The 19,063-nt window shown below is 36.0% G+C and overlaps 1 protein-coding gene and 1 pseudogene across 3 annotated transcripts in view; both read right to left on the minus strand.

The window, feature by feature from the left end:
* Exoc4 (exocyst complex component 4) overlaps positions 1–19,063 on the minus strand; it is an 826,621-nt gene that overhangs the window by 765,398 nt on the left and 42,160 nt on the right. For all 3 annotated transcript variants that reach the window (XM_074062803.1, XM_074062797.1, XM_020169325.2), the window contains exon 3: positions 13,377–13,571. In XM_074062803.1, coding sequence (XP_073918904.1) covers positions 13,377–13,571 — 195 coding nt within the window. The remainder of the gene's footprint in view (positions 1–13,376; positions 13,572–19,063) is intronic.
* On the minus strand, positions 14,844–16,782 carry LOC141416824 (alpha-ketoglutarate dehydrogenase component 4 pseudogene; annotated as a pseudogene).

Raw genomic sequence — 19,063 nt, forward strand, 5'->3', positions numbered from 1 at the left:
GGACCCAGATATGAAGCCACACAACTATAACCAACTTGTCTTTGACAAAGGAGCTAAAAATATACGATGGAGAAATAGCAGCCCCTTTAACAAAAACTGCTGGGATAACTGGTTAGCAGTCTGCAAAAAGCTGAAACTAGATCCATGTATATCACCCTATACCAAGATTAACTCAAAATGGATCAAGGATCTTAATATCAGACCACAAACTCTAAAGTTGATACAGGAAAGAGTAGGAAATACTCTGGAGTTAGTAGGTATAGGTAAGAACTTTCTCAACGAAAACCCAGCAGCACAGCAACTAAGAGATAGCATAGATAAATGGGACCTCATAAAGCTAAAAAGCTTCTGTTCATCAAAAGAAATGGTCTCTAAACTGAAGAGAACACCCACAGAGTGGGAGAAAATATTTGCCAGCTATACATCAGACAAAGGACTGATAACCAGAATATATAGGGAACTTAAAAAACTAAATTCTCCCAAAACTAATGAACCAATAAAGAAATGGGCAAGTGAACTAAACAGAACTTTCTCAAAAGAAGAAATTCAAATGGCCAAAAAACACAGGAAAAAATGCTCACCATCTCTAGCAATAAAGGAAATGCAAATTAAAACCACACTAAGATTCCACCTCACCATTGTTAGAATAGCCATCATCAGCAACACCACCAACAACAGGTGTTGTCGAGGATGCAGGGAAAAAGGAACCCTCTTACACTGTTGGTGGGAATGTAGACTAGTAGAACCACTCTGGAAAAAAATTTGGAGGCTACTTAAAAAGCTAGACATAGATCTACCATTTGATCCAGCAATACCACTCTTGGAGATATACCCAAAAAGACTGTGACACAGGTTACTCCAGGGCACCTGCACACCCATGTTTATTGCGGCACTATTCACAATAGCCAAGTTATGGAAACAGCCAAGATGCCCCAGCACTGACGAATGGATTAAGAAAATGTGGTATCTATACACAATGGAATTTTATGCAGCCATGAAGAAGAACGAAATGTTATCATTCGCTGGTAAATGGATGGAATTGGAGAACATCATTCTGAGTGAGGTTAGCCTGGCCCAAAAGACCAAAAATCGTATGTTCTCCCTCATATGTGGACATTAGATCAAGGGCAAACACAACAATGGGATTAGACTATGAGCACATGATAAAAGCGAGAGCACACAAGGGAGGGGTGAGGATAGGTAAGACACCTAAAAAACTAGCTAGCATTTGTTGTCCCTAATGCAGAGAAACTAAAGCAGATACCTTAAAAGCAACTGAGACCAATAGGAAAAGGGGAACAGGTACTAGAGAGAAGGTTAGATCAAAAACAATTAAACTAGAAGGTAACACACACAGGAAATTAATGTGTCAACTCTCTGTATAGCCATACTTATCTCAACCAGCAAAAACCCTTGTTCCTTCCTGTTATTGCTTATACTCTCTCTACAACAAAATTAGAAATAAGGGCAAAATAGTTTCTGCTGGGTATTGGGGGGGGGAGGGAGGGGGCGGAGTGGGTGGTAAGGGAGGGGGTGGGGGCAGGGGGGAGAAATGACCCAAGCCTTGTATGCACATATGAATAATAAAAGAAAAAAAAAGAATTCTTGAAAGATCTCCTAATGTGCAGTTTATGAATCACTACCCTATATCCAAGCAAACTGAATGAAAATTACTAAACGTAGTGCAATAAAATAGAATTTCTATTGCCTTTAAAATAAAAGAGATAAATAAGTAGTGGATTAAAAAAAAGCAAAATAAAAATGAAGGAAAACTAATACAATATGCAGGTACCTATCAAGCAATGTGGTTTTTAGAAACCCTACTCTTCAAAAGCAAAAATAAATAATACAAGCTTTGAGCAGCATAAAAAATATTTAGTACAAAGCTCTGCAGTTTTATTCTGTAAGAGAAAAATAAAGCTGCTACAAACGTGCTCAATTAAATTGGCACTCAAAACCTTAGGTTACTCATATAATAACTTTATTTTCATTTTTTCCTACCTTATTTTGAAGATACAGATGTTTGAGGGAATGAGGGGAATACAAATGCAGCTAGAAGCAGCTACAACTGACCACTTTAAAATAGGAAATCATACTATCCCTGCCCCCAATCTTCCTAGCCTGCTTTCTTATTGCATGTTTCCCCTGTTACACATACCATGATATAAAACACTGTTTATTTGTTCACCATCTGTCTTTCTCTATTAGCATATAAATTCCTTCAAGGTGAAGGCCTCCTACACAGGAAACACATACCAACAACAGATGTGATCAACAATGGCATTATCACATTATCACATGTTAATAATTTCTCCAATTATCAAAATATGTGTCAGATTCCTTCTTTATAAATTATTACTATATAATATTGGTCTCAATCTTTCAAGCTTATATTCTACACTGGGAGCAATGGCCATTACATTATTGATCACTGATATATTTTTAATTATGTTGTGGAGAAATCCATATGGAATATTGAAACATTTTTTGCAAAGTCACTGAACCACTTTCAGATTATATCTATAAGCACACTAGATGTCCCAGCTCCTGAGATCCAAAGTGCTTTCACATCAGTAGATTCCCAGAGTAATGAGAAAAAACAAATCAATGAGACCTTGGAAATTCTCAAAGACAAGTAAAAAAGGCTATGTGTTTTGCTCCTTTTTTTCTTACTTATATTTTAACCATTTGATAGTAGATATATGATCACCCCAAGAAGAGAAAGTAAGTTTAATAAATCTGCTAATCTCACAGTTTTAATGGCACAAATAGAAATTACCTGGTAGGTCCACTGGTCCTGCTATCTAAACAGAAAGAATAGTTTAATATTAACTAAAACTATAATCAACACCTTCTATAAACCCTTTTAATTATAATGTCCAGCAAACTAACACATTCAGTTACCTAAGAGTAGAGTTTGCAACAAGTTGAACTCACTAAGTTTACCAAAAAATTATGTTGCTTAAAATTATACCATCAATGAGTCCCCTAAGAATATATACTTGATGTAAGTCAAATAACTAACTTATGCAGATCCGAAATCCCAAAAAACATGGCATAGAAATTTAGATCTTAATCACCATCTCTGCATGTATTAAAACAGACTTGAATTGCTTTCTGAGAAAAATGCTATCTCTACCTGTAGAAGTTCGTTTGACTATAAAGAAAAAGAAGTGGACTAGACATATCTCTGCTGTGACTGACAGCGAGTGCTCCATCCCCGAGATGCCATCTCCCATGCACTGCCACTGAATCTGAGCCTTTAGTGGGTCTGCATTAAAACTGGGTCTGAAGTCCCCCCAATACCACTGGGCCTGCCAATGCCTGAGGCTCTTGACAAACACAGAATTCACCTCAGCAGGGTCTGAGGAACATACACCACACTCACAGCACCACCATTCCCATTACTGGAGTGGCCACAGAATACGCCCCACTGCCACTACTATGTGCACCACACCCACTATAGTATCCCCACTTCACCATGGCCTCTGGAGATAGCAGGTCTCTCCAACTAGATGCCATGCCTACTGCACCTAAAGCCATTAGTTACAGTCAAAGCAGCAATACGGAGACTACACTATGAAGCCCAACTGAAACCAAAGCCAACACAACATACAAAACTGACAAAGAAAGAAATGTAAGTAAAGATTAGATCAGAAATAAATCTTCTTAAGAGAAAAGGTTTTTTCAAAGATAAGTAAAAATCACCAACCCTCTACCTAGACTAGGTGAGAGAGAGAGAGAGACAGAGAGGACTCAAACAAATAAAATTAGAGATGAAAAAGGAAACATTAAAATCAGTACCACAGAAAAACAAAAGATAATAAGGAACTACTATAAACACCTACACCCCAATGAGTTGGAAAATCTTGAAGAAACAGATAGATTTCTATACACATTTAACCTATCAAAATAAACTATGAAAACATTAAAAAGTCTAAATAGACAAATAACAAATAATGTAATTGAGTCAATAATAAAAATTCCAGGAATGGCAGACTATAATGCTAAAGTTTACTAAGCATTTAAGGAAGAACTAACACAAATGATCTTTGGACTATTCCAAAAAAATTGAAAGAGAAAGAATTATTCAAAACTTATTCTACAAGGCTAGAATTACCCTTATATGGAAGCCAAAGCGACCACAACAACAGCAAAAAAAGAAAACTACAGATACTTGAGCACAGATGCAAACATTCTCAAAAAAAATTACCAAATCAAATCTTATAGCACATCAAAAAGATCACTTATCTTTTTTATAGTTTATACTATTTATTACAAATAGGTACACTTATTTATTGTTTTTTTAATTGTTTATACATTTATTCATATGTGTATACATTGTTTGGGCCATCTCTTCCCCTGCTCCTTGCCCTCTCCCCCTCTCCCCCTCTCCCTATCCCGAGATCATTTATCTTGATCCAGTGTGATTCACCTCAGTTCAACACACACAAATCAATAAACTTGATACATCACATCAACAAAATAAAGAACAAAGGTCATATAATTATCTAAATAGGTGTAAAAAAGCATTTAATAAAATTCAATATCCCTTCACAAAAAAAAATTAAGTATAGAAGGAACATTCCTCAACACTTACAAAAGCTGTATTTATAAACAGAGTGGTGATACATGCCTACAGTCCCAACCTGTGGGAGGCTAAGGTAGGAGGACTGAAAGTTTGAGAACAGCCTGGGGTACATATTGAGTTCAAGCCCATCCTAGGCTACAAAGCAAGACCCTGTCACAAAAATTTTTAAATAAATAAATAAGGCTGGTTATGTTAGCTCACACCTGTAATCTCAGCTACTCAGAAGGCAGAGATCTTAACAACTGCAGTTCAAGGTAAGCCTGGGTAAAATGTTAGTGAGACCTCATCTCAACCAGTAAATTGTGCAAGGTGAAGTGCACTGGCCATCCAAGCTATGCAGGATATATAATAGCAGGCTTGCTATCCAGGACAGCCAAAGCAAAAAATATATGAGACCATATTCAAAAAACGACTAAAGCCAAAAGAGCTGGGGGCATGGCTCAAGTGATAGACCACCTCCTTAGCAAATATGAGGCCTGGAATTCAAACCCCAGTCTGCCAAAAAAAAAGAACAAAAAAGTACAAAGAAAGGAAGGAATAGAGGGAGGGATAGAAAGAGGGAGGGAGGGAGGGAGGAAGAAAAGAAGCTTTTCGTCACAAACTCCCAACCAACATCATACTGAATGAAGAAAAGTTGAAAGCTTTTCTTCTAAGATCTGGAATGCACTAGTAGAAGTCTTAATCATAATAATTAGGCAAGAGAAAGAAATAAAAAGGAAGTCAGATTATCCCTGTTTGTAGATGGCATGATTCCATACACATGAAAACCTAAGAAGACTATGACTGATAAATGAATTCAGTTGAAAAAATCAGTAACATTTCATGCACCAATAACAAGATGGCTGAGAAAAAAAATCATGAAAACAATAAATTTAACCAAGAAAGTGAAGGACCTCAACAATGAAAATTTCAAAACTCTGATGAAACAAATTAAAGACACGAAAAAAATGGAAAAAATTTTCCATGTTCATGGTATGAAAGAATTATTATTTGTCCATATTACTCAAAGCAATGTACAGATCAATGCAATCCCTGTCAAGATTCTGATGGTACTTCATGAAACAAACAAAAATCCTCAAACTCATATAGAAGTACAAAAGAACCCAAATAGCTAAAGCTATCTTGGGCAAAAAGGGCAAAGCTAGAGGCATCACACAATCTGACTTCAAAATATACTACAAAAGCTATAGTAGCAATCTTATAGAAACTGTCAACAATTCAAAAAGTAGCAGAACTCAATGCACTAAGATAGAGGTTAAAAGGGTTCATGATAACCTAACACATACACTTAGGAGTAACTCAAAGACAGAAACCAAAGGCTCCAAACACAAAGTAATGATGGAAACATGAATTACCTTGATTTAATCAGTATGCATTATATATATATATATATCACTGTACCTCAAAAATATGTACAATTATGTTGTTAATCAAAAAATCTGAAAAATGTTTAAGGAGATAGAAATGCTAATTGTCCTTATCTGATTATTATACATTTGTACATATATCAAATTATAACAATACAACCCATAAATAACAATTTTTAAAAGAGGCGTGTGGGCTAGTCTTATAGTTAGGTAATATCTAGACTATACAAAGAATTTGAAAAGGAGGCAAAAAAGCTTAACCTATTCCTACTTCAATTCTTTTACTAGCTCAAACTAAGTCCACATCTAGACTGGTTTTTGAGATAATAATGTAGGCATGCGCACCATATCCTTTCCTACATTAACCATTAGAAATTAAATGACATTTCAAAGACCTTACAATGCATACTGTGAATACCTTATGTACGCAGTATAATATCTCACTTAGTCCTTTCAACAACCTTTGTATATCTACAATTTTTAACTCCTAACTTTCAGCAAAGATAAGTGATTGGTCACAACTTCTCCAACTAGTAAGAGTCAAATCTGGGGTTCAAGCATAGGTCCACCCAACCCAAAGTAAGACATGCTGACATTCACATCCCTCAACTTTACCCAGTAACAGCAAAGGGTCTTGTAAACTGAAAATACTACAAAAGTACTTATTTTTATTACAGGATTCTAGAAAACCATCCAATTAAATAGCTGCCTTACTCTCTTTATCCCAGATATGGTCATATTTCCAAAATGTAAGTGAAATAATTCCACCATATCATTCTCTCAGGAAAGTATTCTGGGATTCTCTGGAAAGAAGGCAGCTATATAAATATAAGTTGTTATTATTATAGTTATCATAATATTCCTTATCTGACCATACAGCTATGGATTCTTTTTTAAGAGACCTATAAATAAAGACAAAATGATTAAGACATTCAAAATCTCTACAATCTCAGGAAGGCTTAGAAATGAAAGAATTATTTTAGTCACAAGTCTTGTGACTGTCAGCTAAAGTGCTTCAAAACTACTCACACTAGCTTGGTTTCTACTGATTGAATGCAATTATGAATTGACTTCTATGAGCTACTAAATCAGAACTTGCGTAAGTGGTTTTCAAAGCTCTCTGCAATTTTAATATGATACAGACTTCTACACACAAATTTTTCTTGAAAAAAAAAAGTTTATAAAAATATTAACTACCACAAAATACCTTCCTGGCTAGCTCATGCCACTGGAAAGAAACTGCTATTCTCTTATATTAATAATTCTTCCCAGAATTAATCAGTCATTGTACATTAGAACCAGCAGCTGGAGTGTTTTGAGTGATAATGAAACCTGTAACAAGGCATCTTCAGCCGTCTTTTCAAGACAATAAGGGAATTAAAATTTCAATTTAAATGCAGAGGTTTGAAACACGCTTCACTGGCAAAATTACTTCAATTAATGTGAGTGGAATACAAAGGACAGACTGCAGAAATGTGCTGCAGCAACCAGAAATTATGTCATTAATGTGCTTGCATCAACCCAGCACAATGACTGCAAAGGTCTAATTTAAATCATACATATCACAAAGCTACAGGGTACAATATTAATCATGTCTCTGATTTCAATGTGACAGATACAGGCTTCTTCTTGTTGGATCACTTCTAGCTTTTCTTAAGCCAATAGCAACTGTTTACCCTGAAGAAGGAAACAAAAGGCCAGGCCTATTTTCAGACATTCCCTGTCATGAAGATTTAATTATTTTATTCAATGCTAAGGTTATCACATCAAAAGAAGAAATAAATATCTCACCTAGAAGAAAGCTTATAGCTACTAGACCAGTTTGATGGTGAATCAGGATAGCTAAAGCCAGTCAACACTGATTTATGTACTCTGGGTTTATTAATCTATACTGCATGGGGATCAAATTACCACCTATCTGCATCTGCATCTGCTTTAAAATGAAAATGTAAAATCTTTTGACAAACAAATCTAAGGAAATTAGGGGCAGGGGGAGGGGCTTAAAAGATCAGGTTGTTTTGTCTTTACTTTCCTCTGATATCCTTTAGCAAAGATTTCCATTTGGACCCTTGAGATTGCTTAAGTACATTTTACTTCTCATACCACATAACCATGGAGAAAGAGATGATTATTTTTACATGAAGTCCAGTGAAAGAGCAATTATAGACCCTCCTCTTCACTCTTACATGCAAAAGATCAAGTGAAGAATGTTTCGGACCTTTCAGGCACTTTAAATCCTATCTCCATGATATCTTTGTGGTTGGGATATGTAAATCATTGCTTATTTGAGATTTTCCAACTTTCCAGATCTTCCAAAGCAACTACCTCATCTGTAAAATGGCAATGACATCAGAAACCTACCTCTCATAAAGTTGTTTTGAGAATTAAATGAATTAACAAATACCACCAACTTAAAATGGTTTCAGCATATAGTCAGTATTCAATACATATTAGCTATATTATAATTATTGTTTCACGTAATGTACTACCCAAAAAAGGTTTGAAATGAAAGAAAAACTTTTTACAAACAAACAACAATAACAACAACAACAAAAAAAACCAGCAACCAAAGGAGGAAATACAGACCACAGCTCCTGGGAAAGAAATACCTTTTTCTCAATGTACTGGTATTAAAGTCTTTCACATATCCATTTGGGTGAAGATTTGTGAACTCTGACTATATGATCTACACCATGGGAGTTACAGGGCAGACAAAAACAGTTAAGACACAATCCCTACACTCAATAACTATCATACAAACAAAAGCCCTTGTATTGTAAGAAAAACATGTAGCTTATAAATATATAAAGAAAAGCATAGAGGTATCTGAGACTTTCAGAGAATTCATGACATCTGAGCCAAATCTTAAAGAAAATGTCATCATTTTCCAAAGAGACAAGACTGAGAATCAGTTCAGGGAGATAGTCAGTTAAAAAAGAAAAATCTATCACATCCTTACATACAAGCAATAAGTAAGTAGAAACTGTAATTAATAAAGAGCTACTGTTTTTTAAAAGCCTCAAAAACATGATAACCAGATTAAAGCTAATAATATTTCTAAGGAATATATTCCCAAGAATTATCAAATGACATAAGACATAAATGAAGACCTCAATACATGAGAGGTATCCTGTTTACTTGCAAGAAGACAATGTTACTAATATAGAAATTCTCTTAAATTCAATGAAAAGTCTACCATAGTTTTTGTGGAATTTGACAAGCTAATACTAAAATTACTATGGAATGGTGAAGTTCCAAAAAAGACCATCTTTATTTCCTATCAAGATATAAAGTTATAATTAAAGAGCCATGGTTTTTGTGCAAGTATTGATGAGACCAATTGAACAAAATAAGGAACCTGGGAACAGACCAGTGCATATGTGAAAACTTGGAATGTGACAAATGGCATTACAAATCAGTAGCAAAGGATTCAGTAAACAGTCTGAGCCAACTGGCTACAAAGAAGAAAGATTAAATTAGAACCCTAATTCATACCACACATAAAAATGGACTTTGGTGCATTAGAGAAGAATTTCTTTAAGACATTGGGATGAAAAAAATTTTAGGCAAAACCACATAACAAAATGAACAAGATTGAGACATTTTATTGCATTAAAATGAAAAATTTTTATGACAAAATACATCATAAAGTAAAAAGATAAACTACCAACAGAAAAAAAAATTTGCAATCTAACTAGCAGACAAAGGATTACTACTCAGAATATATAAACTACAAATTGGAAAGAAGAAACAAAACTGCTGGGTATTGTATATTGCACACCAACCCTGTTTTAGAGGCAACTGTTCTTCCTCCCCACCCTACCTCACACCAACCCAACCACATGAGTTTAGTTGGAACTGTTGATCATAGTACCCAAATGACTACATCCAGATCTTGGAATTTTTAGTTAATAAAAAGATTATTTTATCCTATAAAGCAATCTTCTTCAATTTAACCCCAGATTTTTGAATCATAAAAAAAAAGGTTATTTTCTTCTGCAAAACTGAAAAGATGTAGATTCACTACAAGCTATGCCTTTCTCCCCAATACTTAGCCCCCTGGCCTACATGTGGAACAGACCAGCCTATAGGAAAACAGACAGAGAAAACATGTAGGTTGCATTCCACATACACTCCTATCCATGTAGCAGTCACAAATTGAGCAGTTCTTACCTAAGCTAACACTGTAGTTTATATTTTAAATGTCACCCAAAGGTCCATGTATTGAAGCCTTGGTCCTCAGTCTGTGGTGTTATTGGAAGTTGATTGACAGTGGAACCGTAGGAGCCCAATGGAAGGAAGTTAGGCCATTGGGAGGCATGACTTTGAAGGGGATACTATGGCCCCAGCCCCTTCTTGCCTCTCTGTTTTACTTCCTGGCTGCCAGGAGGTGAGCATCCTCTACCACAAGCTCCCATCTTGATATACTACCTCACCACAGGGTCAAAGCAATGGGACTAAGCAACCATGAACTGGAACATCTGAAACTATGTTCCACAATAAACCTTCTTCTCCTTTTAAGTTGATTATCTCAGGTATTTGTTACACTAATGGGAAGCTGACTAACATAGATAACTAGAGTTGAATTTCTATAAATAATGAACTATTTAATGAAGTCTTGAAGAAAAATAAATTAAAAGTGAAGGAGGAGAGAATTCATTATTGATTAGCTTTTGGGTTTTTTTTTTTTTGGAGGGGTGGTAGCATAGGGGTTTGAACTCAAGGCCTCATATTTGATAAGCAGGCACTCTTACCATCTCAGCCACTCTGCCAGCTGTTGATTAGTTTTTAAGTAAATAAATCAGACTTAAGTAATAAAACCACAAACAAAAAACTGCAATCTTAATATGAACATAATTAAATAAACAAACATAAATTCTAACAACTAATTTTAATGTGGCACTTACTTAAAAGCAGATCCAATCCACAATATCATGTTTCAAATAGATATACAGATGCTACACAACATGCAAATGATATCTGTTCTTATGACTAGATATTGATAATTTGATACAAGGATGCATAAACCAACACTAAAACTGAAAAGTAACTTTTTTTGTCAGACAACATTAGTAAAATGTGACTTTGAATAAGATGATGGAAACGACCAATTATTTTGCCACTCCTATTCAAACCTCCTTCCACTATAGAAATTGACCACTGAGCACACTCTTAACCAGGTAATAACAGAGGATAAAATATGGTGGTACTTCTCACCCTTTAGTTATCAAAGGCCTTAAAAACTTCTTATAAGCATAGATAAATGGGACTTCAAAAAACTAAAAAGCTTCTGCTCAATAAAAGTAATGGTCTCTAAGCTGAAGAGAACACCCACAGAGTGGGAGAAAATATTTGCCAGCTACACATCAGACAAAGGACTGATAACCAGAATATATAGGGAACTCAAAAAACTAAATTCTCCCAAAATTAATGAACCAATAAAGAAATGGGCAAGTGAACTAAACAGAACTTTCTCAAAAGAAGAAATTCAAATGGCCAAAAAACACAGGAAAAAATGCTCACCATCTCTAGCCATAAAGGAAATGCAAATCAAAACCACACTAAGATTCCACCTCACCCCTGATAGAATAGCCATCATTAGAAACACCACTAACAACAGGTGTTGGTGAGGATGCGGTGGAAAAAGGAACCCTCTTACACTGTTGGTGGGAATGTAAACTAGTACAACCACTCTGGAAAAAAATTTGGAGGCTACTTAAAAAGCTAAACATTGATCTACCATTTGATCCAGCAATACCACTCTTGGGGATATACCCAAAAGACTGTGACACAGATTACTCCAGAGGCACCTGCACACCCATGTTTATTGCGGCACTATTCACAATAGCCAAATTACGGAAACAACCAAGATGCCCCACTACTGACAAATGGAATAAGAAAATGTGGTATTTATACACAATGGAATTTTATGCAGCCATGAAGAAGAACAAAATGTTATCATTCGCAGGTAAATGGATGGAATTGGAGAACATCATTCTGAGTGAGGTTAGCCTGGCCCAAAAGACCAAAAATCGTATGTTCTCCTTCATATGTGGACATTAGATCAAGGGCAAACACAACAAGGGGACTGGACTTTGATCACATGACAAAGAAGGTATGAGGATAGGTAAGACACCCAAAAAACTAGATAGCATTTGTTGCCCTCAACGCAGAGAAACTAAAGCAGATACTTTAGGGCAACTGAGGACAATAGGAGAGGGGGACCAGGAACTAGAAAAAAGGTTAGTTCAAGAAGAATTAACTTAGAAGGTAACACACATGTACAGGAAATCAATGTATGTCAACTCCCTGTATAGCTATTCTTATCTCAACTAGCAAAAACCCTTGGTCCTTCCTGTTATTGCTTATACTCTCTCTTCAACAAAATTAGAGATAAGGGCAGAATAGTTTCTGCTTGGTAGCGAGGGGTAAGGCGGGGTAAGGGAGGGGGCAGGGGGAAGCGGGGAGAAATGACCCAAACAATATATGCACATATGAATAAAATAAAAATTAAAAAAAAAATTTAAAAACTTCTTATAAAAGACATTTACTAAAACTCTTCTTGGAACTCTGAATGAATTAGAACTAGAATATTTAACATGTGTCTCCACTAATTCCCCTTAGAGGTTTGGAAAAGAAAACAATTAAAATGCACTTTACCTGCTGCTAGTAGCTTCTGTATACAGTCCTCCACCAACTTTGAATGAAATGAAAGTGGGCATGGACGTGTGTAGAACTGGCAGGAAGATAGAATATCTCCCTAAAAGAACCACAGGCCCTAGAAAAGCTGAGATCCTTACAAAGCTAAATCTGTATTTCTGTTCCTTATTCAACACTCACCACCCACTGCAATCTTATAGGAACTGTCACTAATTCAAAAAGTAGCAGAACTCAATGGACTAAGATAGAGGTTAAAAGGGTAAGTTGAGTACTCGTGCTCAACAGAGGTACTTCTAGGATTAGTCTCAAAAAAAAAAACCAAACAATTTCCTTTCTTATCAATTGAAAATAACAAAATAAAAACAATGCAAAGATTCCTTCAAAAAATATGTGGAACACCAACTTTATAAATCTTCAGAAGCTCTGTGTCATGTAGATTTTGTTCATTAAAATGGGATTCATTATCTTCCTCTGAAGCTAAAAAAAAAACACCTCTCATTACCATTTTAACAGGATTTAAGTACTAGTTTCTTTCCATTCTATTTCTTGCCATTTGTTCTAAAAGCAGACAATACATAAGTAATAACCACCTCCCATTTCAAACACTGAAATGAGAAAGAGACCAGTCAGGCTTCACCTGCCAGGATTCAGGAGCCCCGAGAGGGCAGTTCATAATGCTACCTGCATTACAACATCCAGGGAGAACAAAAAAGAGTGGTTTTACATCTCAGCAGAAGTGACCTGTCACACAGGCTTACCAGCATGTCAGTGGCACTGAGATAGTGTTTGCTGGCCATGCACTGTTCCAACTTCTGGGGCACTTGCTTAATGTTCTCGATTTCATCCAGCAGGTTCAGGACATGCTTATGTTCAATTCCTTCAATCCACAGTTTCCGAAGCTCATCCCGTTTGCAGTGCAAAAGCATCTTGCATGAAAGCAGATTCTCTTTCACCTATGATAGAGCAAATTCAAACTTAGGTCAATCTACAGTCTAACCTATAATCTGGTTAGTATTCCTTATTGGTCCTACTGTATGTAACAGTTCCTAATTCCCACTCCCACTTATTCTCCTTGGTTGGTCTGCTTGCAAAATTCTAATCCTGGTCTGGCACTGACTCACTTGGATGTGTCTCTACTTCTCTGTGTCTGTATTTTGTCTCCCGTGAAATGAGAAAACTACTCCCAACATAGCTTTGAGTGAATCTAGAAATAATTACTAAGTATATAAAGCACTCAGAAAACATGAAGCACCACATAAATTAATACATCTAAGAGGAGAATGGTTGATCTGAGAGTCCAAAGCGGTTACTCCTTCACAGTCCTCCTTGAAGATGTCCTACTCAGCAGATAGGCCACTTGGTCCATGCTTGCACCTATGGAACTCCAGCTAATGTTTATAAGGAAGGATCTGAAAACTTTTCTCAACTAATTACAACAAAAAATAACCATGGTTTCAAAAAAGAGTAGGCACACTCAGACACCCAGCAATAATCTCAAAGTAAAAGAACATAATAAGGACTTTTTTCCTATATATTCTGAATAAGAGATATTAAATAAGACAATCTCCAGCATTCCATAGATCTACACAGTATAGTGACTAGAATAGGTATAATAAGAAAAAATAAAAGCAGGAGGGAGAGATGGAGAGGTAGAGGATGGGGAGGGGAATTCACAATACACATGATAAAAGTTTTTATTTTCTACCCTAATTAAAATTTTTTAAATTCTTACAACATGGAAAAATAAAAAGAACCATTACTTTGAATAATTCACAGAACTATTTTCATGGCAAAACCCCTTTGAACAGTGAGAATACACCTAAACAATGAATGACCTGTAAAACAGGTCCTGTTCAGGGCAGGGAATAGTGTGAAGGTAGGGGAAATGGAAAGGATAAAGGAGGGTGATATAGTCAATGTACTTTGTATACATGTATGAAGACAGAACATTGACACCTGTCAAAATCATTTTAAATTGACAAGAGTGGGGGACAAGGGTAAAAGATGATGGGGATGAATCTAACCAAGGTATATTATAAGCTTATGTGGAAATGTCACAATTAAACCCCCATATAGTTAATACATGCTAATAACAATGTTTTAAAAAAAGAAATGCTTTCAGATACTTTTGACAGTCCTAACATATATACATAGTATAATTTAACAAATATAAAGTATATAAACAAGTAAGCTTATAGAGAAGTTGATCAAGATACATAAATTTTCTATATCTCTATTTTTGTAGAATTTCTATTAAGGTGTTTAATGTATAATTTTTCATTTCTCCTTGTCAGTTTTGGACCTCCATGTTGGACAAATTCCATTTCTTTTTGAGATATAAGCTTCATTCTATATTTCTCAATGTTTTTATTATTTCTGCAGTATCTGGTGAACTCTGATGCATTAGCAAATCTATGAACTTACTTCCCTCAGAATGTACTGGGTTTAAGATTGTCTCTTCTGTCAGGGAATCTTATTAATGGAGTAGGTGGCTTGACTGCCTGAACAACCCTGCTGGCAGATGCCATCTTGCTGTCCATCATAACCCCAAGAAGGAGAAACTCCACCTAACATATATTGTTCTTTAAATTAGAGTTTAACATTTGTTTAAAGTTTTGTTTCTGCTTTTGGTTTGAGGTGATATTTATCCATGAAGGCACCTCAATTACACCATTTGATTAGTTTTGAGAAATGAGTACACCTGTATAACCTCCAAACCTGCATCAATAAATGAGGCATCTCCATCACTCTTGAAAGTCTACCATGTTTTTGACAACTGAAAATCTGTATTCTTCTATGCAACCTGGTGTGGTGGTGAACATATCACTGCCACTATACTTCTGGTTAGTTCTGGTAAAGCTAAATTTTCATGCTTTACCCACCATCATGGCAAATATGAAGATAGAATGATAAGATCAGAAGATTTCTTAAGAAAGCTCCTCCATTTCTATGACATCAAGAGAACACCTAAATCGTACATCTATGAAATTCTCCAATGTTTAAAAGGAAAAAAGTCTTGAATAAGAGAACTTTGGAGCAGGGCATAGTGGTGCTCTACTAATAGAGGTGTAGGCAGAAGGATAGCAAGTTCAAGGCCAGCCTAGGCTACATAGAAAGCTTCAGGCCAACCTGAGCTACCTAGTGACTTTGTAATGTCTCTTCATAAGCATGGTAGAATGACTGTTAATTTGGGGAAGGGGTATCATAACCCCTTAAATCTGATGAAGACAGTTCCAGTTATGTCTATTCCTGCAAGCCCACCAAAGTAACATCAAAGAAATTCTCCACAAGCCACAAAACCAAGAAGAGAAAAAAGGGAACTGCAAATGAGAGATGGCAACAAAATGTTGGAAGCTAACAAGAAGATGAGTGGTGGGTAACCAAATGAGCAGATGAGAAAAATCTGAATAACTGGGCCTATAGTCTGGTTTGCTACCACTGAAGGGAAGCACCAAGTGTACGGAAGGCAAGGTGCAGAGGTAAAACTCTCCAGATCAATTTTGAGGTCCAGATCCCCAGCAAGCCACAGAGACAGCCAATTCCCTCCTGCCAGCACTGTCCAAATCTGGACAGACAGGATTAGAAAGAATCTGGACTAAGAAATGCCAGGCAAAGCTGAAGGGACAGGAGGGTGTGAAGCCCCAGACAGTAACAGGAAGATGAAGTAAAGGGGAGTCTATTCATCAGTAGGATCCTCAGCCCCTCTGAGCCCTTAACTTTCTTCAATGATTTGAATCCAGTAACACCAACAACTTGACTTTTAGCCCCGACATAGGAGAGTTATGGGTTTTCCTTTGGGAAAGTAACCAGGTTCAAATGAAAAGACTTAGACAGTGATATTTGAGGTTTCACTGAAGCAACTGCTAAATCCCTGTCCAATCATCACAGATAAGCCCCATAACATGCTGAGCTTCTGATCAATCCCCTCCCTCTGGCAAACAAAGGGTTAGCCTAGGATCACTATTCAAGGACAGTCTGGGGAACCCACAAACAAGCATCAAAAAAAAAAAAAGAAAAGAAAAGGGTACTAGAAGGGGGCAGGGGAACAGAAACTATGCAGGAAACAGAATTTTTAACAAACCAATATTCTTAGGAAAAATAAAGAGAAGCTATTATATCAATGAAACAAGACACAGTGCTATGAAATTTTTTCAGAAAATGGAAAATAATTCTTAGAAATTAAAAAAAAGTAAATTTAAAAATTGAATAGAAAGATTAAAAAAATAACATCCTTGAGGAGCTCTCCAAACAGAAAAACATATACAATAAGAGATAAAAGAAAATAAGGAGACTGATCTAAGAGTCCAGTTGTTGCTAAATAGGAGTTCTAGAGAAGGGGAAATGACAAAAATATACTAGAAAAAAAATCTTATGAAATAAGAAAATATCCGAGAACAAAAGACATCAGTTCTCAGATTGAAAAAATTATAACAAGTGCTCAAGACAATGGAATGAGAAAAAACCCTAGCCAAGGCACATTATCCTGACAAGTAAGAATTTTCAAAGGTAAAGAAACTAAGCCAGGCACAGTAGTACACAACTGTAAGTGAGCACTTGGGAGGCTGAGGCAGGAGGACATGAATTTGAAGACAGCCTGGGCTACTTTAAAGAGACCTGTGGGGGGTGGGGAGAGAGACAAAGACAGAGAGAAGAAAGAGACTGACAGAGACAGAGAAAGGAGAGAGAGAGAATGTACATCTAGAATATTTCAAAAGAAAAAAAACAGAATCTATACAAAGGCTGGTGAATCAAAATGGCATCAGACTTTTCTCAATAGCAATACTAAAAGCTATCAAAGCTTCAAAATTCTGAGAGAGAAATATTTCCCAGAAAAGCTGTCAATCATGAGGAAAGAGTAAAGATATTTTCAGACATACTTATTCTCAAAAAGTCAACATTATGTGTACCATATCTCAGCAAACTTCTAAAGAATGTGCTCCATAAATAAAAGAGAAAAACATAAGAGAAGAAACATGGGATCCAGGAAAGGAGAACTCCAGTATGGAAGGAAGTTGATAGAACTATTGAAACATAACTCTAGGGAAAGAGACAGCAACCCAAGAGAAAAATGTAATTACACTTCATAGCTTAGGTGTAAATATTTATGCAGTTATAATAAGGTAAGAACTTATTATATAAGGAAAACTATCAGCTATAGTCTTTAGAGGAGGAAGATGTGGTAGAGTGGGGGAAAGAGTGGGAGGTGGACTGAATTCTGATCTCCCATAGCTGATAGTTAATACGCAATATCTAAATTAGAAAAGTCAACAAAAATACAGTGCAAGCACACTTTTAGAAACAGAAATACTTGTGGGGAAAAACAAAAACTAGAACAAAGTCAGTGTCTCTGAATAGGGACTGGGAGATGATGAGGTAGGAGATGACTGAGGGTTTTTTTAATCATCATTTGTGGTTTCATTTAACTTTTAAACCTATCTCTTCAGGCTGTTCCTAGATCCCCAGGGAGTTGTTGATCTTTGGGTTAAGAACTTCAGCTATTAAACTCATTTCTTTTGTTGTTGTTGTTGTTGTTTGCCGTATTGGGATTCAAACTCAATGCCTCTCACTTCATAAGCAGCTGTGCTACTACTTGAGCCATACCCCCCAGCCCTATTATGTTTCAGTTATTTTTTGGATAGGGTCTAGCAGTTTTGCCCGAGGCCAGCCTCAACTGCAATCCTTGTACCTATGACCTCTGTATAACTGGAATAAAAGACATGCACCACCACAGGTCTCACTAACTTTTTTCCCAGGCTGGCCTTGAACTGTAATCTTCCCAATCTCTGCCTCCCAAGGAGCTGCAATTACAGGCATGAACCACCATCTCAACATCCATTTTAAACCTTCCTTAAAATCTGTTAGAATTTGGATTCTGGTATTCTACTCATATCACCTTAGTTCTGTATTTCTCAGCTTTTTCCTTTATATGTAGTGGTTACTGTAGAAACAGTTAAATATAAATTTTAAGTCACACAACACTCAATTAGGCTCTTGACAAGGAGAGTGAAGATTAACTTACCAAGTGTCAATAAAGCTTGGCAAACTCCTTTGCAACTGGAAAACAACCATTATGGAATTTCACACTAGCATATATACAATATAATCAGTATATATAATCACTATTTGGAAAGAAAAGTAAAAGCAAGGTAGAATTGGAAGGGGGAAGTACATTGGCATCAGGTTATGTAAAAAGTGAACATAATCAAAATTATTCCCTAAACTGAGAAAACAAAGCTATATACATAAGACTAAAAACTTTTATTACTAAATTTCTCTGAGTCTTTGACTGGTTGATTAGAAAGTCACAGTTATGAAGAAATGTTATTCCAAAACTTGGGAAATGGGGTCAGTCAGCAACAGAAAAGATAAAATATGAAGAATCTCAAAAATACTATGTTTAGCAAAAGAAGATATAATGCATGAAGCTCTATTGACAGAATTCAAA

The sequence above is a fragment of the Castor canadensis genome, chromosome 2 (genome assembly GCF_047511655.1).
Source record: "Castor canadensis chromosome 2, mCasCan1.hap1v2, whole genome shotgun sequence".
In the NCBI taxonomy this organism is placed as follows: domain Eukaryota; kingdom Metazoa; phylum Chordata; class Mammalia; order Rodentia; family Castoridae; genus Castor; species Castor canadensis.